Source organism: Leucopleurus acutus, assembly GCF_964270905.1.
Source record: "Leucopleurus acutus genome assembly, chromosome: 11".
Taxonomy (NCBI): domain Eukaryota; kingdom Metazoa; phylum Chordata; class Mammalia; order Artiodactyla; family Delphinidae; genus Leucopleurus; species Leucopleurus acutus.
In genome coordinates, this window is record NC_139152.1 from 98178046 (window position 1) to 98196552 (window position 18507).

At 57.0% G+C, this 18507-nt stretch overlaps 1 protein-coding gene across 1 annotated transcript in view; it reads left to right on the forward strand.

The window, feature by feature from the left end:
• MPPED1 (metallophosphoesterase domain containing 1) overlaps positions 1-18507 on the forward strand; it is a gene marked incomplete at its 3' end in the record, with an annotated part of 63880 nt that overhangs the window by 42656 nt on the left and 2717 nt on the right. Inside the window, exon 4 of the mRNA XM_082850204.1 lies at positions 15912-16027. Coding sequence (XP_082706330.1) covers positions 15912-16027 — 116 coding nt within the window. The remainder of the gene's footprint in view (positions 1-15911; positions 16028-18507) is intronic.

Sequence of the window (18507 nt, forward strand, 5' to 3'; positions counted from 1 at the left end):
AGATCCAGGAGGGCTCCCTGTTGGAGGGGGTATTTGAAGGAGGTGTGGGGTTTCCGTAGGCGGAAGAGGCAAGGGAGGAGCCATATTTCGGAGCCCCTGTGACGTGCCGGACCCTGCCGCACTCTTCTTGGGCTGTTGGTTCGCGGCCCTTAACGCCGAGAGCTAGACGGCACCTCGTCTGCATTCTGAGGTGCAGGCTGTGAGCCGGCATTCCGCGCAGCAACCCTGGGTTCCTTTAGGCCCCGTCTGGGGCTGGGAGCAGGTGGTGTGAGGTGAGACGTGGGCTCATGTGCTGGGGAAGTTTCACTAAATTTCCCCGTGTGTGAGCCAGTTGCCTGCACCTGCTTCCATGCCACCATGGAACTAATCCTGAGTTCCTGCTGCCACCTTCCCCCCTGGGACCTGCATGCCTGGGAGGGTGGGCCCCTGCCACCAGGCCCCCGGAATCTCAGCAACTGTAGTGGCTGGGAGGTTGGGTGGTAAGGGAAGGGTTGTTCAAATTGGGGTAACACCACCTCTTAGCTGTGTGACTCTGGGCAAGTGCCTAGCCTTTTCTGGTCCCTCTATACAGGGAAATGGTACTGCCAACCCTATAGGGGAGTTGTGAGGGCTGCGTGGGCCCATCCAGATGAAGGCCAGGCCCAGAGTGTGGCCTTGGAGGTTGGTTGTGGTTATTATTACTGGGAAGCCGCTGGTGGAGACCAGGACAGAGAGAGCTCTGTTCCCGCTGATACCTCAACAGCTCCTAGGGTAGGACCAGGCCTGCAATCCCCTCCTTTTACAGGAGGGTGAGTAGAGGCCCCGGTGAGGTCGTGGCTTGCCCAGGGCCACACAGTGGGTGGTTCTCCGGACTCTCAGTCTGCTCTAAGATGGATGCGCTTTTATGAGCACCTACTGTGTGCCAGGCGTGGAGCAGCGTGCTCTTCATGTGTCCCTTGGTCCTCTGCATAGCCTCAGGGTGCGCATCGGCCTTGTTGGCCCATTGAGACCCGGGGATCAAAGTGATGTTCTCGTGGCCTCCCATGGGTTGGTTAATTCATTGATCAAGCATTTGTCCCATGGCCGCTCCGGGGACGTGCCATGGGCCAGACAGACGCAGCTCCTGTCTTTGCAGGGTCTTTACCCTCGTGGGAGGCACGTCAGCCACCAATTCCTTGGTTCAACGAGAGCCACGGGGGAGAAGCTCTGGGAGCTGGGGTCGGGGAAGTCTCCCCACAGGAGAGCCATAGACACAAGCAGCTCTGGGGGCTGGGAAGGGTGTGACAGGCCGAGGAAACAGTCCCGCCAAGGCACAGGAGGCTCAGAGGGCTGTGGATGTGCTGGGGGCGGAGTGTGGCTTCCAGGGTCTCCGCGAGAGAGCGGAGGCCAGAGGCTGGGTCATCAGGCCGGGCTGGCGGCTGCCACGGCGGGTGGTGGCCTCACCCTGGTCTCCCAGCGCTCAGTGAGTCGCAGCTCCTGTAGCCCTGCGTCCTCAGCCCGTGGGGACCTGGTACATCACACCCAGGGCCTGGAAGGGGCACAGTGCTCGTGTGTGCAGAGCTGACTTTCAGTCACGCTTGTGCCCTGGACCCAGACACACCAGGGACGTCCCCACCGCCCTGACTCTCACTTCACATCTGACCTCGGCAAGTCACGTCTCTCTGAGCCTCTGTCTTCTATCTGGGCAAGGGGGCACCAGGGTCCTCTCTGTGGTGTCGTCAGGTGAAGCCACACTGGGGAAGTGGCACTTATCAGTCCCCAAGAAGGTATTCCCGGCCAAAGAACCTCGTGGCCTGGCTGCCAGCTCTGCCTGGCTCAGCGGGGCTGTTTGCCATCCCCACTGTCTGTCGAGGTTTAGGCTGGGCGAGCTCAGCCCCCGGCGCCTGGGCGTATGGCAGCTTGTGAGGAGGGGATGGATAGCAAAGCTGGTAGCGATTATTATTAAATTCAGATGTTCAGGGTTTTCGTTTTCTTTTTCCCATGCCCTTAACATATTGACTAACACGTGGAATACAGGCGACTTTCGCAGCATCGTAACACCAGCAGGCGGGGATCAGGGATCAGATAAACCAGTAGCCATAAGTAACCTAATATCAGTGGTACCTGGGGCATGTGGGCAAAGCTGACCCGCGCTGGGGGCAGACCTGTTCTGTGTCGTCCTACAAGGCAGAGCGGGGACACAGAAGGCAGGTTCTCAGCAGTGTGGGAAGACAGTCTCACAGGCAGGAGCCCAGAGGAGAGGCAGTGGGGCCTTACTGAGTGGTGAGCTGCCCGTTACAAGGGGCATGCAAGCAGAGATACACTGTGGCTGGGCCTGGTGTCCTCCCGGCTCCTCCCCCATGCAGAGGGCCACTGTTTCTCTGCCTGAGGCTGATGACCCCCTGTAAGCAGAGGGATGCATGGGCCTGCTCTCAGAGAAGCCCTTTTGGCGCTAGCCTTGGGACGAGGTTGGCCTTGATATTGAGGACTCACCAAAGCAAGCTCGGAGGAGGAAGCAGACAGCAAACTCATGGTCTCCACGTTACCTAAGTGTTACCGCCAGGGGATGCTCTGCTTGGGAGACTGGTGGGTCGGATTTGAATGGTTCCACTTCTTGTGAGACACACACTCGGAGGCACACAGTGGCCGCCAGGTGTCTGGCCCCCTGCAGGGCTCTGGAGTCCCAAGAATGGGTCCGGCCTGGCTGTGTCCCCCGTGACAGGGCACCATCACCAATCCCATTTTGCAGGATGGTCAGAGGCAGAGAGAGAATAACTTTGTAATGTGAATATGTCCTATGCAATATTTTAAATGTACGTACACTAAAAGAATTGCGCTGTTTGTCTGAGGTTCAAATTTAACGGGGCATGTTGTGTTTCGTCTGGCCACCCGTATCCTGAGACAGTTGGGCTCTGCCTGTTTTTCGAACTTTATAAAAATGGACTCATGTGTTGTTCCAGGACTGCTTTTTTTCACTCCATATTATATATTTTTAAGATTCTTCCATGTCGTCATGTGCAGTTGTGATTGGTTCTCTTCTCAGTGCTGTGTAGGATTTCATCGTATGAATATATCACGATTTATTTATCCGTTCTAACCAGTTCCCACCACCCTTGCTTTGGGCCCATTATAAATAATATTGCTATGAACATTCCACACGTCTCTTAGTGCACATAGAGATTCACTCCTGAATGTGTGTGCATGTGGACACACACACACACACACACACACACACACACACACACACACACCCAGGGACGGAGTGGTCAGGTCATACACTGTACAGCTCTTTGGCAGGGGTTACGCCAGTTTTTCCCCTGTCAGCAGTGCCCTGCCTCACCTCCTTGCCGGGCCTTGGTATTGTGCGCCTTGCAGATCGTACCCATCTGGTGGCTGTGCTGATATTTCAAGGTGGTTTTCATTTGCATTCCCTTGACGACCCGCGAGCTTGAGAATCTTGGCCACTTGGATTTCTTCTTTTGGGAAGGGCTCAGGTCTTTTGCCCATTTAAAAAGATAATTGGGTTGTCTGCCCTTTCCGTATTGGTTAGTAGAGATTCTTTATGTATTCTGAACGCGAGCCCTTCATCACATGTAATGTGTAACGTGGCTTTTCCTCCCCTGTGACCGGCCTCTTCCCTCTCTTCATGGTGCCTTCAGCTGACTCAAAGTTCGTAATTTTGGTGGAGTCAGATGCGTCACTGTTTTTCTTTGCAGTGAGTGCTTTTTGTGTCCTATTTGAGAAATCCCGCCCCTGAAGTCATGAAGATGTTTCCTTGTTATCTTCCCACATCTTCGCTGTGTTGCCTTTTATCAATATGCTTAGGTGTTGGGTCCACTGGCAGTGATCGCATTGATGGTGTGAGGTAGGGATCCCGTTTGGGGATTTTCCACTTGGCCTGGCACCAAATATGGAGCTCATCCTTCCTGGCTGCTCTGTGTTACCCTCCTTGCCTGGCACACGGGGGCTGTGTCCGGGCTGTCGCCTGCTCCTTCAGCCCACCTAGCTCCAGGGCCACACTGTCTTAACTACTCCAGCAACCCATTTCTTTCATGTCTCTTTTCCCAGCTAGAACAGTTGAGGCTCCAGGAGAGCAGGGACCTGACTCCAGGGCAGGCTGCATCACCACTTCCCCGGCCCAGTCCGGCATGGGAGGGATGGAGGGCTCCCTAGAGCCGCCTGCTTGCACGGCCACCCTCCCGGGGCACCGTGACTTTCTGGAAGTCATCTCTGGGCCCCTCAGATGCAGACTCGGCGCTGAGCCTTCGCCGAGAGCAGCTTAGAGGAAGGGGGCGGGAACCATCCTCAGAAGAAGAGGAAGAACTCAGCTGTTACAAAATCCTAAGTGTTAAAAAAAAATTCCGTATACATACCGTATTCATTTATGGGTTTTGGATGCATTTTTTGTTCTCATTTAACTGAAAACGGCCTTGATTCTTTTTTTTTTTAAGGAGTGAGGGAGGGAGTGAAGTTGGCACACAGCTAGTCCATCTGGTCTAATTACTTCTGGTATTTTGAAAGAAGACATCTAAACCTGCTGAGACAGGAAACTTTGAGAAGTGGTGGCCGGGCCGCTGCTGGGCGTCTGGGCGCGGAGCCTGAACCTCAGCTAGGAGGCCTGGCTGCCTCCGGGCAGGGCAGGGCCAGGCGGGCAGCCGGAGCCTCAGGGACCAGCTCTCTCCCAACAGCCAGGATGTGCTGGGCCCAGCTGAGTGACCTCAGGTCAGGATCTCGGCTTCTGTGAAATGACAACGGGACAGTCCCCTCGTGGGGCTGTTCTTAGGATTCAGAGAGGTCTTGTGCGTAAAGTTGCTTGGCACACAGGCATTCGACACACGGTGGTCCCACCTACCCCCAAACCTCTCCAGCTACTGCCTCGACTGCCCAGAGAGGGGGCTGGAGGAGGTTGTGTACGTACAGCCTGCAGGGGCTGCGGGCACAGAGAGGGTGGCCCCTGGACAAGGCTGGCCGTGGGTTCTAGCGTGAGCCTTTGACGGCCTTCCCTCCGCTTCCCTGTGTGCACAGAGCAGGCCTGCTGCGGGGGGTGGGTGCGAGGAGAAGGCAGGAACTGAGCAGCCTGGGAGTTTACAGTCTGTGCCCTGAAGGTGCTGGGGCTCTGCTTCTTGATGTGACGGTAGCACAGTTACTCTTCTCACTGCTGACCCAAAGGCTCTGAACTTCTGGCTGCTCCAGCTGCTTGAATTCTTCACAACCGTGAGTGAGGTTTGACCCTTGTCCCCATTGTATAGCTGAAAAGACTGAGACCCACAAAATGAAGCAACTGGCTTAAGGTCCCACAGTAACAGCCCAGATGGGCCGGGATGGAAGGATGGAGGCCCTACCCAGAACGGCAGACAGAGAGGTACTAAAATAAAATGCTTTTTATTATTTTTATTTATTTATTTATTATTATTTTTTTTTGGCGGTACGCGGGCCCCTCACTGCTGTGGCCTCTCCCGTTGCGGAGCACAGGCTCCGGACGCGCAGGCTCAGCGGCCGTGGCTCACGGGCCCAGCCGCTCTGCGGCATGTGGGATCTTCCCGGACCGGGGCACGAACCCGTGTCCCCTGCATCGGCAGGCGGACTCTCAACCGCTGCGCCACCAGGGAAGCCCATTAAATGCTTTTTAAAAGACTTGATAAAATACACCTTTTTGGGAAAAGCATAGAGAGGATGAAATAATGAACCCCGAGCTTTTCCCTTGCTTCTCAATGCCTCTCACCGTAATGTGGCCAAGGGGGTGCCAGGGGAGCGGGATCCTGGCGGCGCCCTGCCCCCGCTCTCCCCGCCACCGCCAGAAGCTGATGGGAGACCACGGTGAGCCCAGTTTGGACTGCTGTGCCCCGCACTGGGCTCCAGACCTTCCGCCCTTCTGGCTCTGCTTGAGGAATGGGTGGGCCTGGGGCTCAGTTCCAGCCACCTCACACTTTGCTCTTTCCATTAAGAAAATCTTTTTCACCTCTTAAAAAAAATACTCATTTTTCAGTCTCTCTGGTAATTCTCCGAGGTGTTTGGGGTGTCGTAATTTGGGGTTGCCCGCTCAAGTTCTGCAAGGCTCTATCTGGGGGATCCTGGGCAGCCAGGTTTAGGGGTGCCCCTCAGAGAGGATGTCTACCCCAGTCTGTGGGTGCACCTGGCCAGGGACCCCCTTCTGCTCCGTTCATGGATTAGAGCTTCCTGGGCCCACGGGCTCACGGCCTGGGGAAGCCTGGGTCAGAGGTCCAGGGGAAGCTTCCCTCTGGTGGAGGCCTCCCCGTGGTCCGCTCTTTCCCCGAAGCCGTCTGGGGACCCAGCTTTCTGGTCACAGCCCCTGCTGACCACCGGGCCCTTCTCTCTTGTTGCTTCAAGGCCATGAAGACCCACGTTCCCTGGTTCAGAGGCTGGCAGTGCCCGGGCATCCAGCACTGTGCTTACTTACATTTCATCCTGCGTTTCTAGGTGGTTTCAGCACAGACCGTGGCCTTGATCTGTTCAGACAAGAGAGGCCAAGGCTTTCCCTCCCCTTCAATGCCTGAAACCCCCGTTCAGCAAACTTCCCATGAGACCGCTGCGCAGTGGTCCCACCTGCTCTGCCTTTCACTCTCAGCAGGACAAGGCAGGACTGTTTTCATCCCCGCCTTACAGAGGAGAGAGGTGAGACGAGGCGTGGGTTGGTCAAGCGACTGGTCCAAGATCTCAGCTGTAGGCAGAGCTGGTGCCAGGTTCCCGCCCAGGTGGGTGGAGTTGGGGAGCTTGTGGGGGGCGGGGGTGGTGGCTGGCTTTGACCTGTCTCATCGGCTGCTGCTTCCCAGCCTGGCCCTGGCCCCGTCCCTCCTGCAGCCCCTGTTGGGCTGCAAAACCACAAGGGGCTGGCCTTGGGGGCCTAGATCCCTGGCCCCGTGAGTGCTGGTCGGAGCATCACAGAACCTCAGCAGTACTTCCCGCCCTTCCCGTCTAGAGCCCAAATCAAGTTGGGAACCGTCTGTATCTGTTCAAGACAAGCTGGGAAGCCTGCTGACCACGAGCCCTGCCCGAGCCTCGGTGCCCCCTCGTTTGGTCCTGTGACAGGGACACGACAGGCTTGGGAGGGTCCCCGAGGGACCAGGCAGTGTCCTCCACCAGTGGTCGCTTCCCTCTCCTTCCTCCGCCGGATATTATACTCATCAGCCTGGCACGACTGGCAGTTGACAAATTTTGATGGAGGGAAGAAATTCCTCGTGTCTGGACCCACACGGTGCTATCCCTGCACGAGCGTGTGCACACACACACATGCAGACGCATGCCATACACGCGCACACACACACACGACACACGCACACATGAGCACCCATACTCTCTCTCACGCACGCTTTTTCTCACCTCCCTCACACGCAGCCTCTCTCACACGCACGGGATTTCTCTTCTGCTCCTTTCCTACCCTTATCTTCCTTGATTTCACGTTGTTGTTTTCTTTCTAGAAGCCCCTCAGCACACACGCGCTCACTCTTCTACATGAGATTAATGTTTGCACCGAGTCCTCTGCCTTCTCCCAGCTGCAGAGGAGTCCCAGCGAAACAAACGATGAATGATTCTGCGCCTCGGAAGGGTGGGGGAAATTCATTAGGAAAGATAAAGGACCCCATTCTTTGGCTCCACTCGTCTTGCTGCTGGCTTGCCCTAAGTGTGTGTGGGGCAAGGTGTGTGACTGACAGTCCTGGGGACACGTCGCTGCTCGTCCTGGCTCTGCCCCCTCGCTGGCAGCCACAGCTCCCCTGCTGTGGCAGCGTCTCCCCCAGACTCCCGCTGGGCTCCCAAGCCCGGGAGATGCAGGGAAGGCGTAAGGCAAACTGCCTCCACCAGAACCGGGACGTCCCCAGGAATGGGGGCCACCTGTGGGGTGAGGAGTCAGCAGGAACTCGCTCGGGGGACCCAGGCGTGTCACCGACGCTGAGCCTTGGTTTCCCTGTTGCAGATGGGAGCACAGCCTCACTGGAGTGCTGAGAGGGTCCCAGGACGCACATGGGCCAGTGCCGCGTGTCATCCTCACCTGAGATGCTCTCAGTGTTGGCTGTCTCTGAGAGAAGGCAGAGGCTGTATTTGGCTCCCTGGAAGTGGCCCCGGAAAGCCTGGCCTTTGGGGGAGGGGGTACTGGGGCAGGAAGAACAAACAGATGAGGGTCAAGATGAGTGCTCTGTCCGCAGCCAGAGAGGGAGTGGACCTGGTCAGGCTTGTCTGAGAGCTCAGGGGCGGGCTGGCTGCTGGTGGGGAGAGGTCCCTGCCCCGCCCACACTGCAGCTTTCACCCCGCAGAAGGAGAGGCGGAAGTGGGAGAGCACCTGGTCGGTGGGGGGATGGGGCGGGCCACTGTGAGAGGCTGTTCCCTGCCACCTGTAGGGCAGCCGCCCCTGCCCTCACCTAGGGAGCGGGCTGCCTGGGGAGGCAGGGAAGGTCCCCCGGGCGGTGAGTCGGGACGCAGCCGAGGAGGTGAGCGTCACCTCTGAGGCCTCATCAGTGAAATGGGCACAGGATTCCCCCAGGCAGGTCGTGGCAGGGCGAGGGGGAATGGGAGGCTCAGCAGATGGTGAGAGTTGTGGTTCTGGTTGTGGAGCTGGTGGTGGGTCTCAGGGCTTCATGACAGCCAGGGGCTCTGGGGAGGGCTCCTGGGGAGGGTGTGGGGAGGGGAGGGTTAATGCTTAGTTCTTCCCACCTGCCTGCCTGCCAGGTAGAGCACCTGTCAGTTCATTCCATCATTCATTCATTCGTTCACTCATTCAGGCACGCTTTGTGCAAACCCACCCTGAGGTCCACCTGGGCCCAGCCAGCAGTTAGGCAGGATGGATTCAGGGATGATTTGACCCAGGCCTGCCCTGAAGGAGCCTGTATAAGGGCACTTAGAGCAGGGAGGGTCACTTGTGCTTGGGGATGGAGGTGATCAGGGGAAGCTTCCTGGAAGAGGTGGCCTTTGAGCCAGGCCTTAACAAATAATGGGTCATGGACTCTGAGGAGAGGCTAGGAAGGGCATTTCAGATGGCTGAGACAGGATGAGCAAAACCCAGAGGTGGGGAAAGGCTGGGCCTCGTTCAGGAAACAGGATTGTCGCGACTGGTGGGTGGTGAGCTCACTGGGGAATCTGCGCAGGCTGGTCCGAGAGGTGGAATGGGGCAGAGCCCAAGGCCTCCGCACGCCAGGCCATGAGGCTCGGGCTTGTCCTGGAGGTAATTGGGAGCCATGGAAGGTTTTGGACTAGAAGAGTCACAGGGTGGATGAGAAGTGGGGCACCAGGAGCCAGAGTGCAGCCAGGCTCAGGGGGACAGGCAGGCAGCTGCCACTGAAGAGGGAGAACCTGGGGCCCAGCCGCCCCAGCGGCATCTGGGTCAGCGGCCCACTGGGCACAGGATGCAGGAGCCAGGAACCCTGGTCCAGGTCCCTCTGGCCTCCCGAGTGTCCTCAGACCCATGACTTCTCCGTGCCATCATTTCCTCATCTCTAAAGTGGGGGCCTCCTGACAGCTTTGTCCCGAGGATTAACTGAGCTGAGGGGTGAAAGTGGCTGGTAAAGTGGGCTTTGCTGAGGAAGGTGGGCAGGATTCCTGGTCCTGTTGCCATCACTCTGGGACTGAAGCAGAGGGCACAGGCTCTGGAATCTACTGTCTGGGTTGGAGCCCTTGCTGTGCCACTTGGTTACCGGGTAACCTTGGGCAATTCTCTGTACCTCTGTGCACCTCAGTTTGTGCATCTGTAAAATGGAGCAGTGATGGCAGTCGTCCCTCGGGGTGGGTGTGAGGATTTGGAGGCTCATGGAGAGCCTTTGGAGCTAGGCCTGTGTGGGTGTCCCCTCGGTGACCCCTTGGCAGGCGGCCTCTCAAGGGGGCCCCCCTCCCCTGGCCTCTGCCCTCAGGCGTTGCGCCCTGGCCTGGGTGCACCACTGGGCCCAGCTCTACCCAGGACACCCTGGGCCTCCTCCACCCCCACTCCCCAGCATCCCTGGGAAATGGGGTGGCCATACTCCAGGCTGATTGAATGGCCCCTGGTACACCCCCTTTCCCGGGGCGTGTGCCTTACCTGGGGAGATGGAAAACCCAGAGCAGGGGAGGCTCTGTTTCAGCCGTTTTCTACAGACAGGCATCGCCCCCCTCCCGTCTGCCATTAGGGAACCGGGAATTCACGCTCCAGGGGGAAGGCGTTTAATGATTGGCCACGAGGAGGTCATTTATATTGGCTAAGCGGGCCTAATTAGACTGGATTCGAAGGTTACCATAAGCGCACAAAAAAGCTGTTAAGGGGTTAACCTCTGAGAGATTACATTGTATTCACCGCTCTGTTAAAGTTTGAATTAATTTTTCCCATGGGTTTGTTCACATTCTAATTTTCAACTAAATGAGACATCTGTTTCAGAAAAGGAAAATTTGCTCTGGTTGTCATGGCAACTATCATTCTGTAAGGAAATTATTCCAATGGTTACTTTAGAACAGAAAGACAGAAATTCAGGACATAAAGCCGCCTGCCACGGCTCTGTCGGAATTCTGATCCATCCGACCTCCTCGGGGTCTGTGATGTGTCCCGGACGGTGGGTGGACGTCAGGGCTCCTGGCCCTCAGGGCAGTGAGGCTGCGTCCAGGCGCCAGCTGCACTGGGGATGGGGACCGTGGCTCTCTCAGCGCCCACCGTCTCAGGCATTCGTGGGTCTCAGCCCACGGCTGCCCCCAGGGTGGGTGGGGAGCTCGGGGCCGGGCTGGATCCGGGCTGCTTGGATGACAGGCCCTGCGAGCCCCCGCCTGCCCCGACCTCTGTCTGGAACCCCGAGCAGCCTCGCACTTCACCTCTGGCCCCAAAGGGCCCTGCTGGGCGAGGAGAGAGGGTCAAGTGACCAAACGCAGGACGCCTGGGACGTTGGGGCCGACTGCGCCCTCGGGAAGGGCTGGTGCCCCCCATCCCTTAGGCTCCCATTCCCATGACACAAACCTGGATGGACGTCACGCAGGAGTGGCCGAAGGCTTTTCCAGACCCTGGAGAGCGAGGTGACCCTGAAGAGTCCGTCTCTCCCGCTGCTCTGGCCCTGCCCTTGGCCACCCCTGAGAAGGGCCTCCCCACCTGCGGGCCGCCCCGAGAAATGTCTCCTCTGGACGTTTCCATGCATGACCTGACTTTTCCTCCTCCCCCCAAATTTCAGTAAAGGCCAGAACATCCCCTTCTCCCAGTGACAGAGCTCCTGGGAATTTGGAGGCATGTTTGCGATGATGGTGCAATTTCATTCCCTCACACCTCCTCGCACCCACCTTCTCTCCCTCCCCTCTGTGTCAGGCAATGGGTGGGGTAGAGCATCGAGAAAGAGGCACCCCTGCCCTCATGGGGTAAGATCTGGGGCCATAGGCACCCTTATCCCAGTTTACAGGTGAAAGAGTCTGGGTGTGTCCAGCCCAGGGGCAGGGCCAGAGTGTCTGATGCCAACTTCCGTGCCCTTGAGCAACCCCTCCGGGCATCCCAGGGGGCAGGGTGGACGCCACCTTCCCAGGATTTGAGGTGATGTGTTTCCAAGAACCACGGAGATATACCTATGGGGAAACGCCACCCCCAGAGGAAGGCTCGTTAGTACTGGGGGGGGACGTAGGCTGGGGCTCGTGTGGGTCAGCTCCTGGGGGTCTGTGGGGTCTCTGATACGTTACAGAGTGTCTTTTCCAAAAAGTCACTCCTTGCTGTGGCTCATGGGAGCTCACAGACGCCTTCTCTCCATGCTGATGAGGCCTTGTCCCCTCTTGTAAATATTTGATTAGGTTTTTGAAAAATGGATGCTGTGTTTGGAAGGCAGCAGGAAGGCATTGCTCCTTTTGCTGTAAGCTGACAGGCTGTGGGCTTCTGGGGGGACTAGTGGGCTTGGCGTCATGAGCAGCTTCCAGGCTGCTGCAGCCTTCCCTGCAGGGACCCCGCCCTGGCTTAGCCAAAGTGGGGCTTTGAGTACGCCCAGGGTCTGAGGAATTCAGAAATTGCAGAGCTGTGAGCTCAGTATGTTAGGGCTGCCAACTGCTTTTGACCAGGAACCGTGGTAGGAAAAGCATTTGTTTTTTTTACATTGTGACTCAGTACACCCTTATGTGGGTGTCTATTTAAATATAAATATATTTAACTAAAGTATCCCTTCCGTGCTATGATGTACTCTGATGTTTTCTATTCTTTATTTCCCCCTTTTCCTTTATTTTTTTAAAATGCTGTTTGACCCTTCAAAATGCAGTTTGAAAAACCCTGCTCTGGGCCAAAGGCTTTTCATCCAGGTTCCGTGAGTGGGTTTCAGGAGGGGTCCATTGTAATGATGGTGATGATGATGGTGATGGTGGTGGTAGTGGTGATGGTATTGATGATGGTAATGATGATAATAATGGTTATGATGGTAGTGGTGGTGGTGATGGAGATGACAATGTGATAGTGGTGGTGGTGACAGTGTCGATGTTGGGGATGATGGTGTTGGGGATGATGATGGTGATGGAGATGAGGGCAGTGGCAAAGCATTGGACCAGGCACCGTTTTAAGCACTTTACATGGATTAATTGATTTAATCCTTTCAAAGCCCTGTTGAGGCAAAGGATATTGTTATTATGCCCATTATACAGATGGGGTAATTGAGGCATAGAGAGAAGTTAAGCCACTTGCCCAAGGTCACACAGGTAGTTAGAGGTGGAGCCATTCTAACCCAGGTCCGTCTGATCCCAAGATTCCCTCGAAGGTGGATGTAAAATTGTGTGTGTGTGGAGACGTTTTTCTGCAGAGAGAACCCTCAGCTTTCCGCAGAAGTGCAAAGGCAGGCCTGAGTCGGGTGTGACTGAGGGAGTAGGCGGCTTCCGAGGGACTTCCCAGTGCCACCCACCCAGCTGCCCTCCCCGGCCCCGGCCACCTGGTCTCGTCACTCGGTGGGCACTTCCTGTGGGTGGGGATCCCTTGGGACAGCCCAAACCTGGGGGTGCAGACAGCTCCTGTGCGCCTGCCCTTCACTGTCTGTTGCTCCTCTCACGGGCCCAGAGGACAGATCCCCAGGCCCCCACCTGTACAGGTGGTCCCCCTGGAAGCCACTCATGGCTGGGTGTGGGTGAACCCCATCCCCCCACAAGAACAAGACAGGAGCCACGAGTCTCCCTCAGGATCAAAACTTAGGCTGGTAGGGGCGTGGGGAGATGGCGGCCTGGCATATTCTGCTCATTTTCAGTAAGTTTCCCTGGGTGGTACCTGGGGGCTTTCATTCCGTGTTGGGGATCATGTTCAGCTTTGAAGTTTGGGCTGCGATTCTAAGGCAACAGGAAGAGTCCTGTTCGACATCCCGTTAACAACTTCATTCATTCATCCGGCCCTCCGTCACTCAACACCTTTTGTTAAACAAACATTTGCTCCTCCCCGGGCAGGTGCCCGTCACTCGGGGTGGGAAGGAAGATGGAGCACAGAGGGCGTGGAAGGATATACGTGGCGTGGGGTCAGGGGCAGGCGGGAGGAGAGGAGGGACCCGGTGTCCCAGGCGTGGGTCACGGACAAGCAAAGCCTGGCAGCGGACGGGATCCCCCAGGTGTCTGAAGTGGCGAAAGCACCTTTGACCCCAAATGACCAACCAGTATGGCCACTCACCCTCTTCCTTCACAAGCCCACGTTCCAGGATTTGGCGCTGCAGGCTTGACGGCAGCTGGGAGAGAGGGTCAGATCTGGGTTCCAGAATGACTTCTTCACTGACCACTGTGTGACCCTGGGCACCTCCCTTCCTCTCGCTGGACCTCAGTCTTCCTGTCCAGAACCTGCCATGGTGGGACTAAAGTGGGGTTCTCAAATGCTGTTCCATGGAACCCCTAGGGTTCCACAGAGGTGCATTGGGTGGCTGCCAACGCAGTAGAGACGTTGGGTCAACAGCTAGGGGTGTCAGCCTCCCACGGAGGAGCTCCTGGGCCATGAGAGGGATGTTAGTGGCAGCTCTGACACACGAGAGGCTCTGAGTGTGAAAGGCCAGCCCCACTACCAACTCGTGCAGAGTATGTCAGCGAATGGACATGAGGTGCCTGGCCTCACGGGGCCCAGATCCCTGAGCCAGCTCGCTTCTCTGAGCCCCTGGGTCCTCATCTGAAAAATGGGAATAATCCCAGCCCTTAATTCACAGGATTCTTTTGACAGTTAGATAAACTTATCCCTATAATGTAATTAGATGACGCCTGGCAAAAAAAGTAGGTGTGCAGGAAATGCCGGCGACAATTTTTAGTTTCTACTCCCTGGCCCTCGGTAAAACACCCATAAAACAGAAAGAGAGAGACCTGTCTGTCAACCTTGCTGCAGGTGTGGAGGTCCCTGGGGCGGCAGGTGGGGAGGTGATGATGGTAACGGTGATTATGTTAGTTTCCTAGGGCCGCATAACTAATTATCACAAACCGTGCGGCTTCAAACGACAGGAATTGATTCTGTCGCAGTTCTGGAGGCTGGAAGTCTGAAATCAAGGTGTCACCAAGGTTAGTTCTTGCTGCGGGGACTAAGGGAGGATCTGTTCCACACCACTCTCCCAGCTTCTGGTGGTTGCTGGCACCCTGGGCTTCCTTGGCTTGTAGGCACATCACTCCAATCTCTACGGCCATTGTCACGTGGCCTTTTCCTCTCTGTGTCTGTGTCTGCACGTGATCCTCTTATAAGGACACAAGTCATGAATTAGAACCCACTCTAATCAGGTATGACCTCATCTTGATTCCATCTGCAAAGACCCTATTTCTAAATAAGGTCACGTTCACAGGTACTGGGTTGATACTTCAACAAATATTTTAAGGGGGACACAATTTGACCCACCACAGTGATGATAGTAAAGGTGGTGGTGGTGGTGGTGATGATGGTGACTTTGTAAATGCTAAAGAGCTGGGTTAATGTGGGGAACTTATAATGACTTAGGCCTAAGGGCTAATTGTTAGTTGGGATACTTTTGTTGTAAATGAAAACCCAACTCAAGTGGCTTTCTGTTGGCCCAGGTAACGGAGAAGTGCAGAAGTATGGTGGGTGTCAGGTGCGACTTGATCCAGCTGCTCCCCTGGGTCATGTGCACCAGCCATCTCCCTTTGGGACAGTTTAACAGGTACTGGCAGCTCCCAAGGCAAGAAGCTCAGCGGTTTGTATGCAGGGATGACAGTGTTCTTGTCTCTCATCACTGAAAGAAACGTCTGGAATTCCCTCCAACTGGCAGGTTCTAGGTCACATGCTCACCGTTGAACCCATCGAGGGGAATGACTTGCACTGATCAGTCTAGGTCCGGGTTGGGCAACAGGAAGGAATTCCGTTAAATGGCCTCGGTCCACCCAGCCCTGACCTTAATGTTGGGGGTGGACTCAGCCCGGTGGAGCCCCTGCTGGGAGCTTTGGGTAGAGGCAGGAAGGAGCATCCTCCACCTGGGACCCACTCTTTCTTGGGTGGGGCTCCACCTGCCCCAAATGTAGGAAGGAGGATGGGTGGAGGAGCATTCTCCCACCATGGGGACAGGTGAGAATGTTCTCTGAATTTCCCTAGAAGGGCTTGGAACAAGAGAACCCTTTGGCAGAAGTTGATTTTCTTTTTCACTTTCATTTTCAAAAATTACACAGATAGGGCTCCCCTGGTGGCGCAGTGGTTGGGAGTCTGCCTGCCGATGCAGTGGACATGGGTTCATGCCCCGGTCCGGGAAGATCCCACATGCTGCGGAGCGGCTGGGCCCGTGAGCCATGGCCGCCGAGCCTGCGCGTCCGGAGCCTGTGCTCCGCAACGGGAGAGGCCACAACAGTGAGAGGCCTGTGTACCGCAAAAAAAAAAAAAAAAAAAAAAAAAATTACATAGATAATACTTGTTCATCATAGAAAAAGGAAAAAGGCTGGTCAAGTCCAGGTGAATCCGCACCTTTCCCTGGACGGGAGGTTCTGGGCATCCGGCCGGCCCTGATGGCCGTTTGGCACTATGGCCTGCTTCTCCTGCCATGTCATTGCCCCCACTCTTGGTGGCCCTCTCTGACCCACGTGCTCTCCTCCCACAGGCAGCCCTGGTTTTACGGCTGGGGTTTTAACCTCCCGCGAGGCCAAGCGCTGCTCGAGAAGTGGAACCTCATTCCCGAAGGCGTAGACGTCCTGGTAACCCACGGACCGCCACTGGGTAAGACTCAGCCGGCCCCGCCTCGGCTGGCCGGCCCCGCGCACGCCTGCTCCTGCTGGGGGAGGACGCAGGGGGTGTGGGTGCTGGCAGCGGGGGCGGAGCTGGGCCTGTGCAGGGGAGCTGCGGACGGGCTCTGTTCTGAGTCCAGCTCGCTGGGGCACCAGGGACAGCTCACCCCGTCGTGGCTCTTATTTCCTGAGCACCGACTGTGTGCCGGGGGCTCGATGTGTCACCTCACAGCCGCGTGGTGAGGTCAGATCAGCTGCCCCTTTTATACACGTGGTACCTTGGAGCTCGGGGAGGTCAAAAGGCAGGCTGGGCCCTTGACGCTCCAGACCTGAGTCCTGGGGGCTGAATACCACCAAGGTCACTCTCACCGGGCCCATCCCGTGCACCCCCCCGCCCCATCAGACCACCCATCCCACAGTCCCCAGGGCCTGTGGTTCCACCGCCAGCAGCTTCCCTCCCCCGCCCCTCGGCCCCCCTCTGGCCAAGCTGATGTCACTGCTCGCCTGGTCTCGCGTCAGCCTGCCGTCTGCCACCCAGGCCCCTTTCTCAGTCCCCCCTCCCCCTTTCCTCACACCCTGCTTCCCGTCCCTCAGCTCGTCCCTTTGATTCTACCCCCAAACCGCATTCCAGCTCCTTTCTCTCCTCTCCACCACTGCTGGCCCCACCCGTCCGTGCCAGTGTCTCGTGTCTCTTTGATGGCCAGCGTGGCCTCCTCACTGGCCCCCAGCTCTGAGTCTTGCCCCACCCAGTCCACTCTCCTCACGTCAGTAGGGGGGAATTCTCTGAATGGTCCGTTGTGCCATGCCATCCCTCTATAACCCTCTGTGGCTCCCTCAGTCCTTAGAATGAAGTCCACACTCCCAGCAGTCCTGCCCAGACCGGCCTCTCCCCCCACCAGTGCCTCCACCAGACCTGTCATCACTCCCTTGGTGTTTGGGGCTGGGCTGGGCCGGGCCATGCGGGACCTGGAGCCAACCCGATGCAGTGCTTGCCTTGAAGGCTCCAAGATGCCGGGCAGAGGGACACCGAACGGCCCAGCCCAGTGGGACACGGTCAAGGATGAGGGAAGCCTGCGACAGAGATCGTCAGAGGGGGCCTGCAGAGGCTGACAGAAAGGGTGGTCTCAGCATCGGGTCTGGGAGAGGCAGGGAGGGAGGTGGGTGCGGGCAGGGCGTCCCAGGTGGGAAGGGCTGTCAGGTGAGGCCCAGTGCAGCTCCAGAGTCATTCGCTCAGATACCTGTTCAGGGAGAAGCTGCCCTGAGCACCTGCTGTGTGCCAGACGCCCAGCCAGAGCCCTTGGCGCCTCCCTCCACCCTCACAAAGGGCTGAAATGAAGGCTTTCTTACCCCATTTCCAAACGGAGGGAGCCCCGAGGCCCAGGGCCCTGACGTGGTTTAGGCGTGACACGTGGCTTCTAGTGAGGCTCTTAGGCAGGTTTTTTTGCTTCCTTCCTCCCTCCCTCTCTCCCTCTCCTCCTTCCCCCCTTTCTACCCCTCCATCCACTCCTCCAACAGCATCTTCTGGGTTCCCGCTCTCTGGATGCCTCACCACGCCTGCTTCACACACAACACACAGCTCCTGTTTCGGGGGCGCCTGTGTGCTCAGCCCAGCCCGTTGTTGGATGAATTGTTGAATGTGGCACAGAGAGGTTAAGTGACTTGTCCAAGGTCACACAGCCAGTAGGTAGCAGAGCCTGGGACTTAAGCCCAAGTGTCTGCTCCAAGCCCGTCCCCTGCCTACTCCCCGCCTCTCCCCTCTTCTTCCTCCTCTTCCTTCTTGTTTCTCTCCCTCTCTCCCTCCTTCTTTCTCTCTCTCAGCTCTAAGTCAGATCCATTGCAGCCTGTCAGATTCTTTGAGTGGCAGGATTCCTCTTCCCCTTCCCAGCGGTTGTAGAAACCTGTTTCTCCCGCCTGAGCAGAGAGGGGCTGAGATGAACCGTAGTTGTCTGCTTGGAGTAATCAGTCATTCTCCTATGGTTTGTGCAGCCATGTGAGGAGAATAAGCCACCATATGGGATGGCTCCGGGAGGCTGGCGGCGTGAGCAGACCCAGACACGGCCCACGTGCTCGAGGCTGCAGTGGATGAAGAAGTTCATTTTCATGATTTTGCGATGTGTGTTTAGAAAGTTTCCAACATGGAAATCCTGCTCCCGTGGTCTGCTCTGCTGCCACCTGCTGGGGTGGCCTTGGGCCTCCGCTGTCCCTCTCCGGCCTCAGTTTGCTTCTCTCTGCAATGGGTGGATGCCAGTCTTGAGACCACTTTGAGCATGAATGGTCTGGGGGGCTCACAGCTGTCGAGACTGCTCCCTCCCCATCATGCCTGGCCTACTCGGGCTTTTATACGTGGGCTCTCCGTGCCACCCTGCAGGGGAGGAGAAGGGGAAGCAGGGGAGGATGAGGCTGCAAGGCCCCAGGCAGTGCAAGCTGGAGCCAGGCTTCCCTCCCGGAGGCTGAGGCAGGGCAGGGTGGGGA